Source organism: Podarcis muralis, chromosome 5 (genome assembly GCF_964188315.1).
Source record: "Podarcis muralis chromosome 5, rPodMur119.hap1.1, whole genome shotgun sequence".
NCBI lineage: Eukaryota > Metazoa > Chordata > Lepidosauria > Squamata > Lacertidae > Podarcis > Podarcis muralis.
Window position 1 is genome coordinate 60,188,347 of NC_135659.1, and position 23,235 is coordinate 60,211,581.

At 41.4% G+C, this 23,235-nt stretch overlaps 1 protein-coding gene across 6 annotated transcripts in view; it reads left to right on the top strand.

The window, feature by feature from the left end:
* MDM4 (MDM4 regulator of p53) overlaps positions 1 to 22,920 on the top strand; it is a 30,794-nt gene extending 7,874 nt beyond the window's left edge. For 3 of the 6 annotated variants that reach the window (XM_028734260.2, XM_028734257.2, XM_028734259.2), the window contains exons 4-11: positions 2,767 to 2,900; positions 4,522 to 4,577; positions 9,332 to 9,399; positions 10,072 to 10,168; positions 12,061 to 12,203; positions 14,095 to 14,241; positions 16,464 to 16,544; positions 18,790 to 22,920. In XM_028734260.2, coding sequence (XP_028590093.2) covers positions 2,767 to 2,900; positions 4,522 to 4,577; positions 9,332 to 9,399; positions 10,072 to 10,168; positions 12,061 to 12,203; positions 14,095 to 14,241; positions 16,464 to 16,544; positions 18,790 to 19,323 — 1,260 coding nt within the window. In that variant the 3' untranslated portion in view covers positions 19,324 to 22,920. Of the gene's footprint in view, positions 1 to 2,766; positions 2,901 to 4,521; positions 4,578 to 9,331; positions 9,400 to 10,071; positions 10,169 to 12,060; positions 12,204 to 14,094; positions 14,242 to 16,463; positions 16,545 to 18,789 lie in introns of those variants that run through there. The other 3 variants (XM_028734261.2, XR_013392956.1, XR_013392955.1) reach the window with 3 other exon arrangements.
* The last annotated feature ends 315 nt before the right edge of the window (positions 22,921 to 23,235 follow it).

Here is a 23,235-nt window from a genome sequence, read left to right on the forward strand (position 1 = left end):
GGGTGTCCCTAAAGACTATCCATAACTATTCTTAATAACGCATCCCCTAGTTTGAGCATGGAGGCTGAAATATGGAGGGGCAGATTTTGGTCTCAGCACTTCTGAACCTTTCATGTGAAATAGGCACATCCTTATTGCCATGGGTGTGTGTTTTATTCATCAAAAGGTTTTTTGAGCTGCCTGTTGCAGATGCTAAAAGAGCAGCAGCTTTTTTATTGTTGAATAGCTATTATAAAATGATTTAGGGCTATCGGTCAGTATTAAGAGTGGGAGGGAAACTGCATTAGTAATCCTGCGAGACTGTTAGAAATGTTTCTTGTTGCCAATTGAAGCTTGAAAGTTTTTGAATTATACTTTTTTATTTTCTCTCATTTCATTGGAAATGTCTTGTCAGCTAAACCCAAGACACCCTGTGAAATCATTTATTTTAAGATGAAAATGCAAAGTGTGTACAAGATTAGAAAAATGACACTAGCTGTGATTTACAGGGGTATCCTGTCAGCTAGGAATTAAATGCAGTGGCTTTTCATTAGGAATGTGTCAGATATTCCTGTAGTGCTCCGTGACTTATTTTAAATACTTATGCATTTAAATAACTTATTTAGCTTCTAATATTTTTGCAAAAAACAAATTGAATACTTTGAATGGAAGGGGTTTTAGTGTTAAAATGTTAATTTGCCACACCAGACTACATTTAGCGCAGTAAGGGCTTGTCCCCCAGCAGTGGGTGGAAGCTGCTAGTAGTTGTTCATTTTGCATTTATCTTCTCTAGGTGAGACTCCCCCCTCCCTTTTGCTGGAGACACAGAGGGGTGACTAGGCTTTTATGCTTAATGTATTACATGAGGGATAGGCTCCACTTGTGTGTTATATACTAGTATGTGGCTGCACCACTTCAGTTGGATCTGGTTTGCAGTTCAAGAATTATCTGATTGCAGGGTCGCTGCCTTAATTTTAAACTTGCAACTCTCACACAAGGAGTGGGGCACTGTGTCTATTGGCCTTATTTCTGAAGGCAGCCCAGGATTGGGAAGTTTTTAATGTTTGATATTTCATTATGTTTTTATATGTGTTGAAAGCCACCCAGATTGGCAGGGGCAACCCAGCTAGTTGAGTGGGGTATATTATTATTATTATTATTATTATTATTATTATTATAAATAAATAAATAAATAAATAAATAAGCTGATTGGGAATACTTGACCTAGATGCTAGATCTGCCACTGTGCTTGAATGCTCTGAAGGGATGCAGTGTATCTGAGCAGTGTTTGGGACACCCATGGGAAAGTAGCCCTAAGCTGCTCAGAAGGAGGTTAGGGTATTTGTAACAAACTTTTATTACACCGTGAATATATATAAAAACTTCTCTGATGGTTATAATGACAACTACTTTATATCTGCTTAATACAGAATTCCCAGCTTTTAAAAATCTACCTAATACAATAAAATAAACATTGAGCATATGTATTATTTACATATTACCATCTCCTGCATTATAGCTAATGCCACTTTCTGTTTACCACTGTTAAGCTGTAGACCAGGGATGGTGAACCTTTGAGCCTCAAGATGTTGTTGGACTCTGATTCTCACCAGCCCCAGTCAGCATGGCCAGTGGTTAGGGATGATGGGCGTTGTAGTCCAGCAGTGCTAGAAGGATCAGTGGTTTCTCAGTCCTGCTCTAGATTGGTTATATTTCCAGACAGTTTAAGGTCCACAGATATCAATGTTCAGATCTACAGTTGTGTCATCTTTGAGATCCCCATATATCCAAACTCCAGCCAGTGGGGTTCTAATTAGGGAATGAATATGGACTATAAAAAACTACCCATGTCTGTTTATTCTGTGTTTCCTATTTCCCCCCCACAGTTGCTGATGCCTTAAGTGGTTTGCAGAGTTATCCCTGAAGTGCTTTCTCCAGCGCTTTGAATGCAAACTGCTTTCTAAGGAGAGAGAGAAATGTTCATGTTTTAAAAATTTGCACATTTTTTTCTTGCGATGGAAAGCAGTTTGGATGTGGGAGTTCCATTTTAGCTGGATTGTGGAGTTCTGTTTAGGGTTCATATGACTCCGATTCTGTGAACCCCTATTTTAAAACAGTTACGTTGGTTGCCATTATGATTCCAGGCCCAGTTCAAGGTGGTAATTATTCTGATTTTACTTATCAACCCTATGACCCACTTGCACAGGCTTCTCAACCCACTTGTGTGCCACGACCTGCAGGTTGGGGAGCACTTGATGTATATATGACCCTCTTACGCCACGTGGGTAGCTGAAAGATAAAGGACTGAAATTGGAGGAATTAAAAGTCTGTTGTCTCAATTGCCCCATCAGCACAAGCATTCCTGCTTGCCAGATGGAGTGATTCCCCCTCTCCTCCCCACCAGTATTCTGGGGATTCTCCTGACCCTCTAGAGTGGAATTGGGGCAGGAGAGGATGGGAGAGCCCTGTTGCACTTGTGGAAGCTCTTGTCCTCCATTCTGCTAGCTCCCTGTGTTAGTTGAATCCAACCCTCAGTATCTACGTTGGTTCAAAGGATGTGATAAGATTTAATTCATAAAATAAGAGAGCTTTAATTCATAAAATAAGATGGGTGGAAGCCATATAAAATTACAACAGTGTTTTTACTGACTAGGACCACTATCGTTGTGTGATGTTATTTACAGAGGAAAATGTTCAACAAATGCTGAAACAGTTGTAATAGAGAACAATCCTAACTGGTTTAATTATTGCTGCATGTCTTAAGTTTTTTGTTTTTTGTTTGCCTAGCTTGTACATTACCTTGGGGAGTATATCTCAAAGAAGCAGCTATATGACAAAAAACAGCAGCACATGGTGTATTGTGGAGGAGACCAGCTGGGGGATCTTCTAGGTTGTGAAAGCTTCTCTGTGAATGACCCAAGGTAGGAAATCTTTAAAACATACATAGAATAAGTTTCCTGTGTGTAACACAACTTTCTAATCTACAAGTGATCCCTCCTTCCCCTTTGAGCATAATGTATTTTAGGGGTGCAAGCATCTAATTGAAATCTACTGTATTTGGCCATACAAATATACCTCATTTCCCCACCCTTATCACATTTGTATATGTAGCTGCGGATGAGGGTTATGCCATGGATATGATGAAGTAGACTTTAGTATCTGAAAGCTTAAGGCACAATAAATGTGTTGGTATTTAAGGTGCCATAAGACACTTCATTAAATAGACTTATGCTGCTTTTGGTCACATACAGCAGTGCTGCTTTCGAATTCTTCTCCATATTAAAACAAAACCTCACAGCAAATAGAAAACCAGCATGCCAGGGAGAAAAGTTGTAGCCTTGCTCTGTAACTTACGTGCTGATTTTTATTTGCAGGGAGTTTTTAGAATGGGGAGAGGTGGTCATTCAAAAAATGACTTCTGCCTAGTGATCTTCTCCGTGTTGCCACTTAACACCACCTGGCTATGTTGCATATGTAGGTCAGACCTTGAGGCTTGGAATGGGACAAAATGCTAGCCTTGCATGCAGGCTTAACCAAGCCTCCCAACAATACTGCATTTTTTGTTGTTTATTTTGTCTACCCGAGGCCATTACAAAAGATAAAATTCGTAAAACAGAATAAAAGCAGAACAAAATACACTATACCACTAAAATAAATATTAGAACCAGATGTTCTCTCAGATAAGAGTTTGCTGCCTGAGGAACTTAACTTATCACCCCCACAAACTTTTCTCCGTAAAATGGCCATTCTAAAGGCAAAATGGGGCACTTTCTCAGAGGTATGGGGGCACATGTCCCCTAATAAAAAGTTAACCAAATGCCCAATTGATCACTCAACTGGGGTATTTAAAACTTTGAAGAAAGCTGCTCTTACATCCTCCTAGCTGGGGCAAACCTGTGTGTAGTGAGGTAAGTCTTCAGGCACATTACCTCCACATGGGCAAATGCTCTCTTCATAGGGTAGCTGGTGATAGTGTCCTTAAACTATGGCAGAGCACCTAGATGAGCCGCAGAGCTGTAAAGGCTTTTCTCCATTTTATATTTGTGATGCTGTTAAACTGAGGGTGAGGAGTCTGATAGGGTAGATACCAGGGGTCACATTTGGACAGACATGCTGAAGTGTGATCACAAAAATCCTGCTTTAAAATACAAGATTTCATGTGGCAAGATGTCATCTCACAGTCATAACAAACTTGGAGTCCTAAGAAAGGCCATACTTCTCAATAAGTAATTAAAGACAAGTAAAATCTACTCTCCTGATAATCCCTTTTAGAAATTGCTTGTCAACCCACCACAGCTAGATTCCTTTTAAAGGAAAAAAATACATTGTTAACCTAAAAATCTTTGAGATACTTAATTGTGCTTGCACTCTAGATAGGGTGGCAACTGTATGAGTTAGGCTTATGAAAATTTGCAGGCTGTATTGGCTGTTTCTACTTTCTTTAAAGATTGAGTGGAAGGGTGAGAAGGTTTGATAAGTGTGATAATACCACACTCTATCCTATGAATGAACTTAACTTTAAAAATAAATACTTTTCCACAGACCAGTTTATGAGATGCTGAAACGGAATGTGACTTCTGTTACAGTTACTGTTACAGGTAGGTTTCTTTTAATATTAGCCAAGTTTATGCATTGCTTTATAAAATTTAATTTTGGTAAGTAAAAGCATGTAAAGTCTGCTGATGAAAGTCTTGAGACACTACAGCCATCTCACACCCCCGACACATTTTGGGCAATAGTTTCAAGACTTAGGATGATGAGATTGTTAAATACAGTTGGTGGTTGTCTGATTTTTTTCCCCCCTCAATGAACTTAAATTGATTTCAGTGGGTCTGTTCTGAGTAATAGTCAAACACAACCCTGTGAATACAGTTGAGAGAACCTTCAGTCCAAGTGAAATCATTGTGGTTAACCCTTTATTTATGGTATTTAAATACCATCCATTCCTCTGGCTAAAGTTCATTTATCTTTCTCTGGATTCTGCTAAATGGATGAACTAGCTTCATTTGTCGGCAGGGAGCAGAATCCCAATGGTTATCTATCATTGAGATTTAAAAATGAGCCTGTGGCCCTCCAGTTATTACTGGATTCTTGTTCAATCTTCTCCATTTAGCATGACGATTGATTGGTGAAATGGAAGTTGTGGTCCACTAACAATGAGGACCACAGGTTTCCCTATACCTGATGCATATTCTTCCAATGGTTTATTTCCAGTTCTTATATTTTGAACAGAACACGTGGGGTATCAAATATAAATTTTCATCTTTATTTGTCTGGCAACTTAACAAAAATTTACTTGTGGAACTCTTCCCATGCCCCCTCGTTTTTGGCAAGGTCCTCAATTTGCTCACTTTCTGCCATCTGGGGGAAAATGATTTGATTTATTTTATTTCTATGCTGCGTTTCATTCAAATGAATCCAAAAGTGGCTTACAAGCAAGGAATAACAACATGATAGAACACAATACAGTCGTACCTTGGTAGTTGAATGGCTTTGTTCCAGAACAAATCGGCTCCCAAATGCTGCAAACCTGGAAGTGAGTGTTCCAGTTTGCGAAAGTTTTTGAGAAGCCAAAGGTCTGATGCGGCTTCTGGTTGAGTGCAGGAAGCTCCTGCAGCCAATTAGAAGTTGTGCCTTGGTTTTCGAACCATTTCGGGAGTTGAATGGACTCCCGGGATGCATTAAATTCAAGAACCCAAGGTACCACTGTAGCTACTTAACAATATTTGTTCCAGTTAGTTGGCAAACTATATCCTGCAAGTAGTGACTGTATTCACCTCGTATGAAATGGCAAGCATAGAAATCATGGGAAACACAAATAAAATGTGAAGGAAAACCATTTTTTGTAGTGATCCTCTCCACTCTTGATAGTTGTGCACCAGTTATTCATTAGTCATTTAAATTCAGCCCGAGCAAATCCTGTGATAAACAATTATCGACGGTTCATTCTTGTCATAGTAATTCACACCTAGGTGACAACCATGGGGATATCCTCAGGTTGAATTTGAGTATTGCCTGAATGCACCTTGAGTTGTGCTGGTGCAAGATCCAAAAACAAAACTGACTTTGCAGAGCTGGCCCTTGTATTGTGCATGATAATAGCTATTTCCAACACCCAGTGATTTAAGGCTTTAGAACTTTTCTTCATCACTTTTGTGGTGCCAGTTGGCCATATTTGCCAGTCAGGTGAAAATGGGAGTTTCATTTGAAATGAAAATAGTAGCTTCAGAACCTTGGTAGAATGAGAAAATTAAACTTCGTTTCCCCACTTCTCACAGTCCTGAGGCTGATAAGGCTTCCCCACTGTTTATATAACATACACATTTTTGTTTGCATTCATAACATTTTACATCCAGCTTGGTTTTTATTCATAAGGTGTGTTTTGGTGAGGTTCTCTTGGAATTTTAATGAAGATTAATTGTGGCATAGTTCTTTATTTGCGCACTATTGGAAGTCATTTGCACATTCTTGAGTGATCCACAGAATCCTTTGAGGAGCAAACAAGTGGGCTTCTACTACAGTAGAAAGTATAGCTTGGCCTGGTTTGCAGATAATGCTAAGCTATAGTTTGTTTCTCTAAAATTTGATTTGTTTTCTAGGTTCTCTTGTCTTGCACCTTTATAGTTTGGTGAGTGTCTTGGGCTGGGAGGCCAAATCATGGTTAAGGAAGGGTGCTGGGTTCATGTATATCACTAAGCTATAGTTTAAAAAAATCCAAAGACCGTAAGCCAACAACCAAGTATGGTTTCTTGGCAGTAATCAAGCCAGTTAAGCTGCTGGGCACAGTTCACACATAATGCTAAACCGTGGTTTAATAAACCATAGTTTAATAAAGTCAGGATTATATGCAGACCACTCAGACTTCTGAAGCCATCCTGAGTTCAGTGGGCATCTTGTTCACTTGCATTTGAGATGTTTGTAGAATTGAATGGGTGGCTTAGAAGAACTCTGTGTATTGGGGAAAATATAGAAAAAGTGAACTTTCAGAAATTTATTGACGCTACCAAATAAAATCAAAAGAGAAGAGATGGCCTGAAAAATTAAGAAAACTATTAACAAATTAACAAGCATTTAAAGGCTTGAACAATCCGTGCACTTTGGGCATTCTGACTCCAACTTCGGCCACAAATAAATACACATTATAATTTCAGTGCATGAGTAGTTTTATCCCTCCAATTTTGTTATTGGCTAATTACAGCTAATTGATTTGAGTGGATTTGCACATTTCAAGTCAGTGCAAATATCAGTATTGAAAGATGGAATTCCTGTGAAGTGGCCCTGAATCATCATTCTCTGGCTAGAGAGCAGTTTTTCATTTAGCCTCATTTGTTGCTAACCTATATGTTTCTGGTTTATTGGACCATTTTTGGAAAACTGCTGTAAATGCTCACAAGCAGGGTGGATTTGATTTAAATCATGATTTAAATCACTAGTCAGATTTGATTTAAATCATTTTTTAACAGAAAGACTCATTTTTGCTGGTATAATCTTAATATTTACAACCAGGTGAAGGTTTCATTTTTGGAATAATAAATGTTCAGAGTAGTTTTTACAGTTATATCAAAAATTACTGATTTGGTTATACTATTAGAAATACATAGATAGTTATAAAATTATTGTAAGGTTTAATAAGTTTACTGTTTATAGGGGCTATATCTCCCAGCAACCCTGGCTTTGGATAGGCTGGCCTTCCTTTTTCTAGAGGGGAGGAGAGAGACAGTTGGTAGGCCTAGGCTGGAACAGGCTTGCAGAAAGAACAGACTGAGGAGAAACAGGCTGGTGGAAAGCTGGAAAAAGGGAACCAAGGACTGGAGCAGAGAACTTCAGGGATTCCTGCTGCAGGACTGACGTTCCAAGTAGAGACTTTATTGTTTGGACAATGTCAGGCGAGTCCTGGGAAGAAGGGCTTGGAACCAGTGAACTCTTATAAGTTGACTGGCAAGCACTTCAAGGTCTCGCCAAGGAATTACAGGTCCCAGTTACTATTTCCACACACACCCCTGGATTTGCTTCTATATTCAGGTGCCTATTCTGTACAGTTAAGTGTTCGTGCAGTTGTTGGAACCCAGTGGGATTGAGAAGAGGTTGCCAGCCCTGAAGTGCCTTCAGCACTTGCCTCAAGTCTGAGTTGCACAGACATGCAACTGACTTGCACAATTATTACGCAAAGATCCCAAGACTTGAGTATTCTGCTCACAAGGTTGCACTTTCATTTTTACTGCTTCACACTTAGCTACTTGTGCAGATCTATTCCACTCCAAACAATCTGTTCATTGAACCTCTTGGAACTTAGCATTTAAGAGGTAAGGGGTTGATTCTGTGTATATAAGTTTGCAAAGGAACAATGGGATTAAGGTTTTTTCCTCAACTCTGTATGCTTATTTTATAACATTTTTCCTGTGAAGAAAAGGCATGTTATCTCTGCAGACACAAATTCACACTTTTGAGAACTGCAAAAACAAGCATCTGTGATAATACCTTCTCGTTAGAAAAACTGCCCCAAATAATCTTACAGAAACCTCTGGAAGAGCATGACATTGTGAAATGAATTAATGGAATTCATTTACCAGAAAAGTTAAACATTGCATATAAAGCCTCATGCTACATAATTAAAAACAAACCCTTATTTCCTGATGCATAGTAGCATTTGGACTATAATGTAACTTAAATAGAAGATTATCTTTGGAAAGCTTTTTCCTCCAAAAGCATTTTATTTTAAAAAATCCAACTTAAATAAAAAATCTGATTTATTCATTAATTTTTTAAAAAATGATTTTTATCTACTATGCTCACAAGGATGGAGGCCTTGCTGGAGCAGATCTTCCTTTGTAGCAGTGAAAGGACTAAACTGTCTCCCTTGCTGAGCATTAGCAGAAGTAATGAATGGATGGGCATTGGTACATTTCTATGTGTTGGTTAATAAGCTGGTTTATGTATCTTGAGCAAGGTGTTTTCATGCAACTTCTGTGTTGCTTGAAAACAGAATTGGAGCCTGGGATCTAGAACCCCTTTTCTATTTCCCATTAAACTTGCTGTTCTAATGTCGAGGTGCTTACAGCAGTTTGTCACTTGAAAGTGCTAGGAAGATGTGGTACAAAGTGTCATGTAGGAGGCCAGAACATGAGCAGCTAAAGGGTCAGGAGCTTGAAGGTGCATATTCCATTTCTCAAGTGTGAATAGCATAGGAATTTGAGCAGGGTTTTTGATGGGTAGGACTATATGCCCTCATCTTTAACACTTCTAACCCTACAGCTGCCAAACCTATTTGTTGGTTGCTTGTCAAGGGACCCCTCTGTGTTGTGAGAATGGTTATTACCAGGGAAGGTTTTTTCTTTCTTTACCTGCTGTCTAGATGCTGCACAGAGACTTGCTCTCGCAAAGGATCAAAGCATGAATAATCCAAGTCAAGAACAACTGAAGGTAAACCCTGATGGGTGGTTTCTTTTGTCGTACAGAGTTGCCCCTTCTCTGTACCTGTGCACGGTGGACTGCTAGAACTTTTGAATTTCTTGACAGGTGGGCTTCTGCCTTCCTCAGAAGTTTTGGGGAGTCCACAGACCAGGGACAGAGTGACCATTCTCTGTTCTCTACCTAACAGAGTTCCATTCTCTGAACATGTTTACTGGGGTGTAACACTTCCTGTCCTCAGTCACACCGGCTTGTGTTGTTGTCAGTATTCCTGGATGGGATTTTTTGAACAGAGGGTGATTTAGAGTTACTTAGTAGTGTCCTTCTTTAAACGCTTCTAATACCAGGCAGGTCTTTTTTCTGGTACTATTGTTGGATACATTTAGGCCAGCTTGAGAAAGAGTTATATGATTTGTGATGGAGGTAAGGAGTTAGATGTCACTAGTAGATAGAAGCTTTATTTATTTATTTTGCTGGTTTATAACGTAGAAATGCTGCTTGATATTACCAGATTCTTGATTGGTTAATATGCTTTGTTAATTTTGCTTTGTATGCTCAAACCTTGACACTCTTAACTCCTCGGTGTTGCTCTGCAACTGGTGACTCAGAAAGGAAGTGTTACATCCCTGTGTCTCTTTTAAGACCTGTTGGGCTAATGATTTTCTCTCTCCTTCTTCCTTTAAGCAGAGTAGCACAGACAGAAATTGCACTTATGGGCGAAAAGAGAATGAAGTTGACACACCTGCCTTGTCTGTCTCGAATACGTTCAAGGAGGATGAAGGTGAGTACAAGTCTTTGAAGCTGATGAAAGCCATGACTGCCACAAGATGAGTTCCTTTGTTCTAATTTGGCCAAGATTTTGCTGTTCTTTATTATATTCGGATCTGGGCTCTATTCTCAGTATTGCTTCCGTTATATGTGATCATATGCACAGGTTCAGACTTCACACATTGGTCAACAAGCACTAAGAGTAAGTCACAGTTCTCTGTTCATCTCTGTTGTAACAGGTGGGTTCTTTATCCTCACTAGAGTCCTTCTGTGCATTTTGTAGAAAAGTGTGCCCTGTCAGTAGTATTGACTAGTGGTAGATAGGGATGGCATCTCACTGTAGGCAATGTGCCTTTTTATTTAAAAGTTTCTTTGGATGGCAGGAGCTTAATCATCATTTTATTTGAATGCTGCCTTTCCATAGTTAAAACCATGTCCAAGGTGACTTACAACATGAAAAGATTTACATAAGTATTAAGGAGTCATACACAATAAACAGATCAAAAGGTATGTGACAAAATTGAACAATTCCACATAAGTCATAATAAGATCTAACAAAAAAGATACAAAAATATAACACCAACAAAACCTCCCAAAGAAACCTCCTAAACCAGTGGTTTTCAACCAGTGGGGTGCCGTGCGGGCAACACTGGCCTCTGTCCCTCTTTCCTTCCCTCGCTTTTCTGATGTCCTCTTGTGTCTCTGCCTCCCAAAGGCTTGCACAGCAGTAGCTCTGGCTACAAGCTCCGCAGGCAAATGGTGCCTCTGGGGCTGGTCCTGGGGTGCTGGTTGCGAGGAGCTGAGATGACCTCAGAGTAAGCAAGCGGGCGAGGGAACCCAGTCAGCCAGTCCACCGGCTCTTGATGTTGGGAACAGACAGACAAGTCCCAGGCCCATGTGGAGCAGTGTAAGGAGGCACCTCTCTTTGGGGCAGGGGGGACAGCTCAAAGACCAGAGCAGCAGCTGCCCAGAGGACTCCCAAGGAGAAGGGAGAGGATGCTGAGGGAACACTCCACAAGGGAGGGTATTGGAAAAAGGATAAGAGGCTGCCAGCTTTGCAGGCAAGGGGTGACATAACTGGGCTCCTGAGGTCCACAGGAGTGCTGCAGAAAGAATGTAGTTGGTCAAGGGAGCTATGGACTCAAAAAGCTTGAAAACCTCTGTCCTAAACAATACTCCAGCTCGAGAATCTGTACAGCAGCCACAGCTTTTGTAGCTGGAGTCACATGGTTTAAAAACATCCTGCTCTGATCATCTTGTCTGTGAGTCCTTTGATTTTAGTTGAATTTAAGGGGGAAACGGTTACAGAAACAACAGCCCCTTATCAAAATTGATACTGCATGTGAGCAAAAGTGAACTTGAAGGTCCTACAATCTGTATAATCTTTAAGGAATGGCAGAGAGTTTTGCTGGGGAGTCATTTAGTTATTCCATGGGGAAGGTGGGTGGCTCAGTAGTAGAATATCTGTTTTGCATGTAGAATGTCCCAGGTTCAAGCCTTGGCATATCCAGGTGGGTCTGCAGGGGAAGACTCATGGTCTGAAGCCCTGGATATCAGCTACCAGTCATTGTGAACAACATTAAACTTGATGGAATGGTATGACTTGGTATAGAGCAGTTTCCTATGTTTTGAGAGTATCTACATGCTTTGGTCTGCCTTATTTCTTCATGCAAGTTTAGCTGATATGGTGCCCTCCTGATGTTGGGGATTATCACTCACATCAGCTATTGCTCATTCTCCCTGGGGTTGATGGGAGTTGGTGTCTACAACCATGTTGGCTACTCCTGCCAAAGTACTTCAGGCAGAAGGATATTAATTTGAGAGTGAGCTGTGTCTCAATGCGTAGGATTATCAGTCAGTTGAAAATAATTACATTTTAATCTGAACTTCGGTTGTTTCCTATAGATAACCTTTCAAAAGAACAACCCACACTGGATTTGGTGCTTGAAGAGTGGGATGTAGCTGGTCTTCCATGGTGGTTTTTAGGGAATCTGAGAAACAACTACAAGTCTAGAAGTAATGGCTCAACTGATATACATACGAATCAGGTAAATGTTGGTCAACATTAATTCCTGAGATATTTATAGGCTCTTTCCAGCTCAAGCATTCTTTACTGTTGAGACTCTCCATAGTTTGACTTTGCTGATGATAGATAGACTTCAGGAAAGAAATGGCCTGCAAAATATGACTTGTGAAAGTAGTGCAGGGTAAATGGCACCTGCAAAGACTTTGAATCATTCATTTGAATGCTGTCAAACACTGCTGAGGGCTCATCATCGAGCCTATGTAGTGAAGACAGGAAAGAAAGCATACATTGCTGCTTCCATCACATTCTCATTGTGCCATCCAGCAGAGCTTTTCCAGGTAGTGCAGGGCCTTTTACGGTTTGGCCAGAAGGAGGTGACAATAATAATAATAATGATAATAATTTATTATTTATACCCCGCCCATCTGGCTGAGTTTCCCCAGCCACTCTGGGCGGCTCCCAATCAGTGTTAAAAACAGTACAGCGTTACATATTAAAAACTTCCCTGAACAAGGCTGCCTTAAGATGTCTTCTGAATATCAGGTAATTATTTATCTCTTTGACATCTAATGGGAGGGCGTTCCACAGGGCGGGCGCCACTACCGAGAAGGCCCTCTGTCTGGTTCCCTGTAGCCTCACTTCTCGCAATGAGGGAACCGCCAGAAGGCCCTCGGCGCTGGATCTCAGTGTCCGGGCTGAATGATGGGGGTGGAGACGCTCCTTCAGGTATACAGGACCGAGGCCGTTTAGGGCTTTAAAGGTCAGCACCAACACTTTGAATCGTGCTCGGAAACGTACTGGGAGCCAATGCAGGTCTCTCAGAACCGGTGTTATATGGTCCCGGCGGCCACTCCCAGTCACCAGTCTAGCTGCCGCATTCTGGATTAATTGCAGTTTCCGGGTCACCTTCAAAGGTAGCCCCACGTAGAGCGCGTTGCAGTAGTCCAAGCGTGAGATAACTAGAGCATGCACCACTCTGGCGAGACAGTTCGCGGGTAGGTAGGATCTTAGCCTGCGTACCAGGTGGAGCTGGTAGACAGCTGCCCTGGACACAGAGTTAACCTGCGCCTCCATGGACAGCTGTGAGTCCAAAATGACTCCCAGGCTACGCACCTGGTCCTTTAGGGGCACAGTTACCCCATTCAAGACCAGGGAATCCCCCACACCAACCCGCTCCCTGTCCCCCAAAAACAGTACTTCTGTCTTGTCAGGATTCAACCTCAGTCTGTTAGCCGCCATCCATCCTCCAACCGCCTCCAGGCACTCACACAGGACCTTCACCGCCTTCACTGGTTCTGATTTAAAGGAGAGGTAGAGCTGGGTGTCATCTGCGTACTGATGAACACCCAGTCCAAACCCCCTGATGATCTCTCCCAGCGGCTTCATATAGATATTAAAAAGCATGGGGGAGAGGACAGAACCCTGAGGCACCCCACAAGTGAGAGCCCAGGGGTCTGAACACTCATCCCCCACCACCACTTTCTGGACACGGCCCAGGAGGAAGGAGCGGAACCACTGTATGACAGTGCCCCCAGCTCCCAACCCCTCTAGACGGTCCAGAAGGATGTTAATCAATTGTAGTTTGCTGTGACTGGTTTACAGATCATTTTAAGGATAAAATTGCTTGCATCTGCCAGGACCTTGACTCCACTGTTACAGCAGTTGAATCTCAAGAGGTGTCCAGAACGTTGTCGAGTCCTGTTGTATTGGATGAGTGTATGCCTCCTAAGGGTGGCAACATGAGAGCATGTTTTTACGATGCTCTACCAAGTTGTTCTGGCACCATTTCTGATTCAGTGGTGAAGGGATTTTTCAATATCATATATTGCAGCTTTATTCAGGCATCATTGAATATAATGAGAACAAGTCTTTGTAGATCAGTAAATGCCATGTCTGTCTTCTTTTTGCTCTAGGATGTAGACACCACCATTGTTTCAGATACCACTGATGACTTGTGGTTCCTCAATGAAGCTGCTTCGGATCAGTTTGGTGTTACAATCCCAGCGAAAACAATTGACTGTGACCATTCCAGTGAAGAAGGAAAAGATGGCAGCAAAACTGTAAGTCCCGAGAGCAAAGGAACTGAATGGTGCTTGTTCCACCAAATGAGCATGGATGTTAAGCTGGAAATGTAAGCCCATCAGAGCACTAAAGAGAACCAGTGTTATGAGAGCCAGTGGTGTAGTGGTTAAGGGTGGTAGACTCGTAATCTGGTGAACCGGGTTTGTGTCCCCGCTCCTCCACGTGCAGCTGCTGGGTGACCTTGGGCTAGTCACACTTCTCTGAAGTCTCTCCCTCACTCATCTCAGAGTGTTTGTTGTGGGGGAGGAAGGGAAAGGAGAATGTTGGCCACTTTGAGACTCCTTAGGTAGTGATAAAGCGGGATATCAAATCTAAACTACTACTACTACTACTTTTTCTACAAGTGTGTTCCTAGACTCACATGTGCACCACCAGCATTCATGTATGATCAAATACATCCTGCTGAAGATACCTAACTATTCTAAAATGCCCACAGAAGGACGGACATGACAATTTTGCAATAAACCAACACTAGAAAGGGGGGAGGGGAAGGAAAGTATACCTCTCATTAAGGCAAAGCAGAAGTATGCAGAGGCCTAGGGAGTACTGGATAAGTTCTGTCCTGTTGGAGCTATGAGAGCCCACTAGCCTTGGACTCTAATGGTTTTTTCATACATTTTTGCCAATGCATGCCAGTGGAGAGGGGAGGGGGCTGTGAAATGAGTGGTTCTTACAATTTCCATAACCCCTTCCAGATTTTCCTGCCTATTTCTCACCTTGCCCATCCTGTTCCTGTTTGCTTAACAAAAAGATGAAAGATTTGTGATTGTGAGGATTTATGTGAACCTAGGCATCTGTCTGTGATCTGCCTTTAAATCACCTCACCATTGTGGAACCATATATTTGCATGTGTTCATCTTTAGATCAGATGTGCGTGAACTCAGGATATTCCTGAACGCCTTTCAGCAGGTGATTGGGATCAGGCTTGTTTCCTGGTTCATGGTGATTTTTGTGTCATATTATAGTTAAGCCAATCTTATACTTAGGCCATGATCTACAGAGATAAACCATATCATAAATTCAGATTCACACACCTTTTGTCACACCAGTTCTGCCATTATCTTTAGTAATCTGATGGCTTGCACTTTCAGTGGTTTATTTTTCTTTGTAGCAAAGGTTTCCATGCAATGTCATAGGCTTGTCACATTGGATGACAGTTCCCTCTGTGATTCATTTCATGGTAATAGATGGGCGAGAAGCTCTCCATATTTCAGTAGTTCGCAGGAATTCATGTCTAGATTTTCAGCAAGTTTTTAAGACAAGAACAACTTGCATAAAAAATAACCTGCAGATTTCCCCCTCAAGAGTAATGCATGATTACGTGAGTCAACTGACATACTCGTTATTTAATCTGTTTTACAGATGGGCAGAATCTGAGAGCCATCATAGACTAGCAGCTGATGCATAGGATTTTGGCCATGGGACACTGGTCTTGCTTTGTGATCTTTTGCGAGATGCAATTTATTCCCATTCTCTAGATCAGTGTTTCCCAACCTTGGGCCTCCAGCTGTTTTTGGACTACAACTCCCACCATCCCTAGCTAGCAAGACCAGTGGTCAGGGATGATGGGAATTGTAGTTCAAAAACAGCTGGAGGCCCAAGGTTGGGAAACACTGCTCTAGATAGCAGTGATGACATGGGGGTTGTGAGGGGAGAATACAGTCACTAAAAGTGTTGCAATGATCTGGTGCAGTGGCTTTCAATCTTTTTGACAAACCACATTCATTCTTCAGCTCCCCTGTGGGATACGGGGGAGTCCACACTTAACATGGGTGTTCCATTCTGGGCCACCACACACACTACTGGCCTCATCAATAGCACACAAGTGGGCTTTTAACCTCGTGCTTGCCAAACTAAAGAATATTTCCATATTGCTGCATTTTAAATTTAAATGTAGGCCCTGGCTGCAAGGAATTCTGGAAGCAGAAGGAATTAAGTAGCAGGCAACATTAGGCCAAAACAGGCATCAGTTGACCATAATTGCTGGCAGTCATAGGAGAATGCCATCAGTGTTGATACCTGCTTTGATTTTACAGTTTTACATCTTTCTTTTTATCCAAATTGTTTTATTTATTGCAAGATTTTTGTTTTTGTGCCGCATGCAAATAATGACAGTAAAGAAGTGCTTTCTTATGGGGGAGGGGGAAAATGCATTTATTTATGGCCATACATGTTCCTTTTTGTTATGTACTTTTTGCAGGTGAGTGAAGCTGAATCATCTGATGACTTTGAAGATTCACAGTCCTTAAACGATGACACAGACATAGATCCTCCCTCCAAGGTAAATGTACTTGAGGCTTAATAGCCCTAATTTGGCTACAAAGTTGAGCATCAAAAGTTAGAAGCATTTTTTTATTCAGGTAGTTGAAGTTCCTTATTGCATCCATAACAACAAAATACAGCGCATCTTTTTGTCCCTTTATTGTGTTTAAAAGGGCAGATGTGTCAAATCAATTTGTAGGTTTTATTGGACCATCTGAACCGGTGGTAATTCAGCTTGTCATCATCCAAAGATTGAGCTAAGGAAACTGAACACAATAGTTTCCATGGTTCAACAGTTGCAGTCTGCTTAGTTGCAGGCTTTCAGCCTTCTTACCATTTTCCCATTCTTCCGATAGCTGGTTATGGGTATCACCTTAAAGACCAACTAAGTTAGTTCTTGGTATGAGCTTTCGTGTGCATGCACACTTCTTCAGATACACAAGAACTAACTTACATACCAAGAACTAACTTAGTTGGTCTTTAAGGTGCTACTGGAAGGAATTTTTTTTGTTTTGACTATGGCAGACCAACACGGCTACCTATCTGTAACTGGTTATGGGTATGTTTATGACCAGTATAAAAAACTACTTTATTTCCTGTATGGAAAACTACTTTAACCTCATAGCTTACAGCTCAGGTGTTCAGAGGCCAGTTTTTAGCAAGTGGCTGAGGAAAACTGGTATGTGACACAAACTGATATGTGACCAATTTATATCTTCTGAGAAGTGAGAGATTTAGAACATCTATAGAGTTTTTAGAGGCCCTTATAGCATAGTAAATATCTAAACTGATAACTGAAGGTCAAAGTAGACCATCATTCATGGGCCTATGCTTTTAGTATGGTTTGGAAAGGGGTGTCTTGCTTAAGCAGTAAAAATAGTGTGCTGGTGAAGGCAGCCTTGCCTCCCCAGAGAATGTTGTTCCAGGTATTCTTTCCCTTCCTTGCTGTGATTCAGGGAGTGAGTCTGAAATAGTGAAAAGTTGGCTAGAACAATGGAGGAGGTTTCAGCCCTTTTTACCTATACTCCTTGACAGTTAAAGCAAAACACCCCATCTCCATGTTACATATGAATGATGCAGACGTGAAAAGAAGTGTGTGTCTGCATCCCATCTTGTCTCATTTGGTCATGATCTTTCCACATTTGGAGAAGGGACAAAAAAGAAACTTTTGCTGCCTGGAATATATTCATCGGGATATTTTTACAGAGCCGGTTGAATATAGTCTCGCTACATGACTACACTGTTCTGTGTCATTGTGGGAGCATTTTGATACTCAGTGGATCAGCACAGAGGTTTCGTGGTTTCTAGTCTTCCAAATGAATCAAGTCTATAGGGAGGGAAGAGATATGATCTCTATCATTGTGGCAGTGTTCTGGTTAGTTTCTGAAATTGCCCTTTTAATCCCAGCACAAAGACACTTTCTCAGTACTTATCAGTGGACAACAGAATTTATTTCATTATTCTCTGCTCAATTTTTTCTTTTTCTGGTTTTGCATTGCAATGGAAGTAGTAGTCATCCTGTTCCTCATAGCATGCAGAACCAAGTTTTGCTGCTGCTTGAGTATAGTTTAGAGTCTGTGCCAGTTTGACAAATTGGACTGTCCCTGGCACCAGACAACTGAACTATAGCTCTAAACTCAAAAAGCCATTGCCCTTGGTATATGAGGTAATCAAGTAAGCCACCATCAATTGTGTAGGTTCAATAGATTTTATATATTTATAGAGTTTGAGAAATATCCTTCTAACTGACTCAAGGAGCTATCTACTTTTGAATTTAGAATAAGACATTGAAAATTCAATATAGAGAACAGGGTAGAGACTTTGTTCTTTCAAAGACATTATGGGAGGGGGCACAATAAAGATGAGGTTCAGCAAAAAGGACATCTCATTTAGAGGGTTCAACTACAATGATCCCCAACTGTTTTGGAAAATCTAAGAAATAGTTACACAAAAAAATACCAATTTCACCAAAACAAAACTTGTGTTGCTCAAACACAGAGAGAGCTAAACATAGACAGCCCCCCCCCAAAAAAGAAACACCTTTTTTAAAAAAGTTAGAATTGGAAGAGTTTTTTTGTTGGGAACTAAGGGTGGGTATCTGAGGGTGCTGAGTGCCTATGGACACTCTTGAGTAGGTAGTAACCATTCTCTTAATCCATGACTTAAGAACAGAATTCATGCAGCTGGTTACTGCTTCTACTGTAAGAAAGCCTTTATGTGAATGCACAAACCTGTGATTGGTTTGATTGTCTTTCTTTCATCAGGACTATTGGCAGTGCACAAAATGCAAGAAGTTTAACTCTCCCATTAAACGGTACTGTTTCCGCTGCTGGGCCTTGCGGAAAGACTGGTTCTCTGACTGCCCCATGTTAGCACATTCTCTCTCCTCATCCAACATTGCAACAATGCAAAGCAAAGAGGACACAGAAGGGATAGATGTCCCAGACTGCCGAAGGACAGTATCTGCTCCACTTATGCAGTCCAAAGACCCGTGCAGATCAGAAATCAAACCCAACCTACGTCCTGGAAGCTCTGTGGATTCTCTGGATCTTGCAGGCAAAGAGCCTTTGTTGCAGTTTGGTAAGCACAAAGAGAAATGGTCCCTTGAGAGTAGCAAAGAATTGCTGAAACCTTGCATTATGTGTCAGAAGAGGCCACGGAACGGGAATATTGTCCATGGAAGGACAGCTCACCTGGTGGCCTGTTTCACTTGTGCAAAAATGTTGAAAAAAGGCCAATCACCTTGCCCAGTGTGTAAGAGACAGATTCAGATGGTGATCAGGACCTTTATAGCATAGCAGCGTCGCTTGTCAGGTGCTGCGGACCAAGGAACATCATTCAGTGGATTATAACTAAAGGATAAAGATTTATATTTAGAAGTATATTTATATATATTTTTTTACCAGAGGGGAATGTGAACTCCAAAAAGAAATACGTCAAACCCTGCTAACGTGGAAAACCCGTGAGCCAAATTTCTTGACTATACAACCTGGAAATTAGCATGCAGTCATCAGACTGACTGGCTAAGGGTTCTTTGTTATAACTATGTCAGCTGCCTATGAAAAAGCCGTAAGATGAGCAATTCTTTGTGCAGAATGGTGCTAGTTCTGAAGTGCAGAAATCTTATTGTGTGGCTATGTATCAAGCTGTGTTTTTCTCTTACTGTGCAATTTAACCCATGAGCAGAGATACCTGCTCTTTGCATAACTTTTGTTGTGGTATTGGAAATATTCACAAAGGTTAGTGTGAATGCTTGTTAGGAAATATAGCTGTGCAATTCTCACCCCTCAGAATTAGGGAATAAAGCACCTTCAATTTGAGTTTATGTGCATGGGGCTGTTCTTAATGATGGCCCCTCTTTTGTGAAATGTTAATGCGGTGGTGCTCCATGTCCCTCTCTGGGTGTAGGCTCTTCACAATATGATGATGTAGCTAACGCTTAAATCAGCCTTCACGAACCCAGTGCCTTCCAGATCTTGGGTTGATGACTGTTGCAATTGAAAACATCTGGAAGGCACCAGCTTGAAGGCTGGCTTACACCCTCTCTCAGTTTTCTAAGTTATTTGTAGCTTTAAGAATAGTCCACAATTTATTTAGTATCTGAAAGAATTGATTTTTCGACAGTCAGTTTTTCAAGAGTGACCAGCTAGAGCCTTTGAGAAGCTGAAAAAGATTTAATAAGGGCAAATATAGTTGCCCATCATAAAATATAATTTAAAAAAGTTTTTATTTAGCCATGATGGACATTATTTTCGAACCCGTACATTACTAGATGAAAAGATAAATGCCCTGTCTATATTCAATGTAGATATCCAATGTCCAATGTATATCCAATGTAGCATAACCCTACCAGTGATTTTGCCAAAGATCTTGCCATTGCAGATATCTGGAGTAATGGTGCACAAGAGAGAGAGAATCAGGTTCTTTGAAGGGTCTTCTGCCTCCCCCTTTATATCTGCCTGTTCCCCAGCAGTTGCTTCTGAACTTCTGTAGCATGGCATTGCTCTTGCTTCTTCCTCGTTATTGCTCCTTAACTCTTTTCTTGTCCCACTTTTGATGTAAGGGTATGGGATACCTTTTCAGGAAGATTCAGGGCTGGGCAGAAACAGACCTTATAACAATAGGACCTCTGGGAACTCTATATATTTGTGGACTTAAACTCCTATCATCCCTGGTCCTTGACCATTCTGGCTGGGACTGATAGGTGTTGGCATCCAACATAATCTGTTAAGATGCAGATTCCCCATCTCTGTAGTTTAAATGCAAATAGCTCTGTGAACCCTGAAGATAGGCCTACTCAAATAGTCCTGAATATGAAACTAATATTCTTCAACTCTTTTGGCACCCTTCGTTCCTTCTAAGGATTTGTGTTGGTGAGTCTTCTAATGAGGCATCTTGCACTTTAAAGCCTATAAGATACATCTTGTCATCTATTTACTCCATTCTTTTGGGATCGCTACAGGATTGTTCCCAGACATACGTTTTCTTTGGCATATTGAAACTGGCATATATAGTGAATGCCCTATTGCTTTAGAATTCCAAATGCAGCTTTATGGTACTGGTTGGGTGATGCACCTGACATTGACCTCCCTCAGGCATGTTGTCTGCTAGAATCCCTTCCTGGTCTCTTCTAAAGCCCCCTTTGACCAAGATATCCCCTGAGGGCATACAGTTTAACTGGCCCTGTAACCGCTGTATCTTTTTTCTTCATCTGTGGCCATTAACAATTTGTTTTGGCAGCATAGGTTGACCACCTTAGCTTATTGGGGTGTGGGTGGCTTTTTGTGTGAGTTTAGCAAACATTTTTATGGATGATTCTTAATTTTTCTGCTATTTCAGTGTTTACCTGCCAGCAAGCTGCTTATGGTTGATATTTCCCAAATGGGGAAGCTTGAAAGAAGAAGAAAACAAAAACCTATTTTCCTTAAAACGCCCCTGGCAGTGGGGGTCTGAAGTACCACTGCTGAGTTTTTGTCTATTACAGTGATGCTGTTTATAAATATTGTGGGTGGTGGTGGTGGTGAAGGGAGGGACTTGTTTCTCCTTTAGTGGAGGAAGGAGTGTGGGTTGTCACCACCCACTGGCAGGAAGTCAGACTTTTGAGAGGGCACGCCTGGTGGATAGGGCAGCCCCCTGACTGGTTCATCTTCCTGCCAGCTCCACTGCAGGTTGCTCTTGCCGGCAGCTTCAGGCATGGCTAAAGAGAAAAGGCAGGAATGCCATTTTGGAAGGGATTTTCCTTGGCTCTTCTTTTGTTTGTTTTTCCTGTCTGTCTGCTCTTGCTCTGCTATTCCTGCTCTCTCCTGGCTCCCCAGATTCACCCATAGTGTCAAGAAGGGTTGAAACATAGCTGATGGGGAGGAGGAGATCTGTTCTCTGCCAACTCATCACATGAGTCATTGGGAAGCCGGGCCACCCGTGCAGGGGTACCAGGGATTTCCCTGATCACAGCACTATGAAAACCTGCTTTTCTCCGTGATAATCAAAATCACTGTTAACATTGTATGCATATATACACATGTGAAACCTTTTAAAACCAAAACAGTTTAGAATTACTTGTTTCAAGAAACTTCTAAATACCAAGATCTGAAGGATGTCCTCCTCAATTTGGGGCTGCCGCTGAAAATAATAGCCTCAGAGTTCTCAACCTTCTCCTTGTGTCATGATGTTGCTTTGGGAGTTTCCACATCCTCGCTCATGGTTGAGATAATGCAAAATTTATGTACATTAAAGGTAAAACATTTATTAATGTGGGATGAAGGATTGCGATAACTCAAGTGTGTTTGGTAGCATCAGAATGTTGAGGATAACATCTCGACCTGTTTTGAAGCCTGGGCTGGTCCGTCTGCCACCTTCTCTCCCTCTCATCCCCTCCTCTCCTGGCTGAGGAGAGATGTGGTGCAAAATGGAAGTGGTCTTTTTTGCGGCGTGGGTGGGTGTTTCTGTAGGCTTAATCGGGCCTCTGCTTTGTACTTTCTGTCATTGTTTCAAATTAAAAATTGCTAGTGTGTGAAATGCAATTCTACTCAATTTGATCAGACATGTGTCATGTGATGCTTTGTTCAAATGTTAATATTTATCTCTGATGCAAAGTTGACTTACAGAGCAGCAACGAGGTTAAATTTCAAGATAAAACAATTAGCATGCTGCAGCACCTTTTCTTCCAGCCAGATCTGCAAATGCCCACTGCAGAATGCACCTAAAATAGCTATCTCAGCAAACACTGTTACCCCTGAAATACTGTTATCTGTACTGGAAGGCCTTTGACTTTTTAGCTTCTGGAATTCAGTTGCTCCAAATGCATCTCATCTTTAAACAATGCTGAACTTCATTATTGCACTGACTGAAATTACAGTTTGAAATTAAATAAATGGGCCTTCTGCTATCCTAGCTAATACTGGTCTCCTGTGATTTTGAAATGGCTATGATGACCTGAATTGCATGTTTGTTTGTAGGTACAAGAGAACTTTTATGGGTTTTTCTCTGGGGTAACATGCTGTAGACTGTTGTAAACAAAATCTGCCCTTATTCCTTTATGGGGTACACAAGAGCCCTTATAGAGTCCTTTGTAGGTTCTCCATCGGTAGGAGAAAATAACAGAGGCCAACCAGAGAATGTTGAGAAGCAAAGCAGCTAGTAAGCCTGATCTTTATTAAAACTGTTGCAACAGGCTGCTCCCCTCACACGCAGGGGAGAGGAGGAGGAGGACC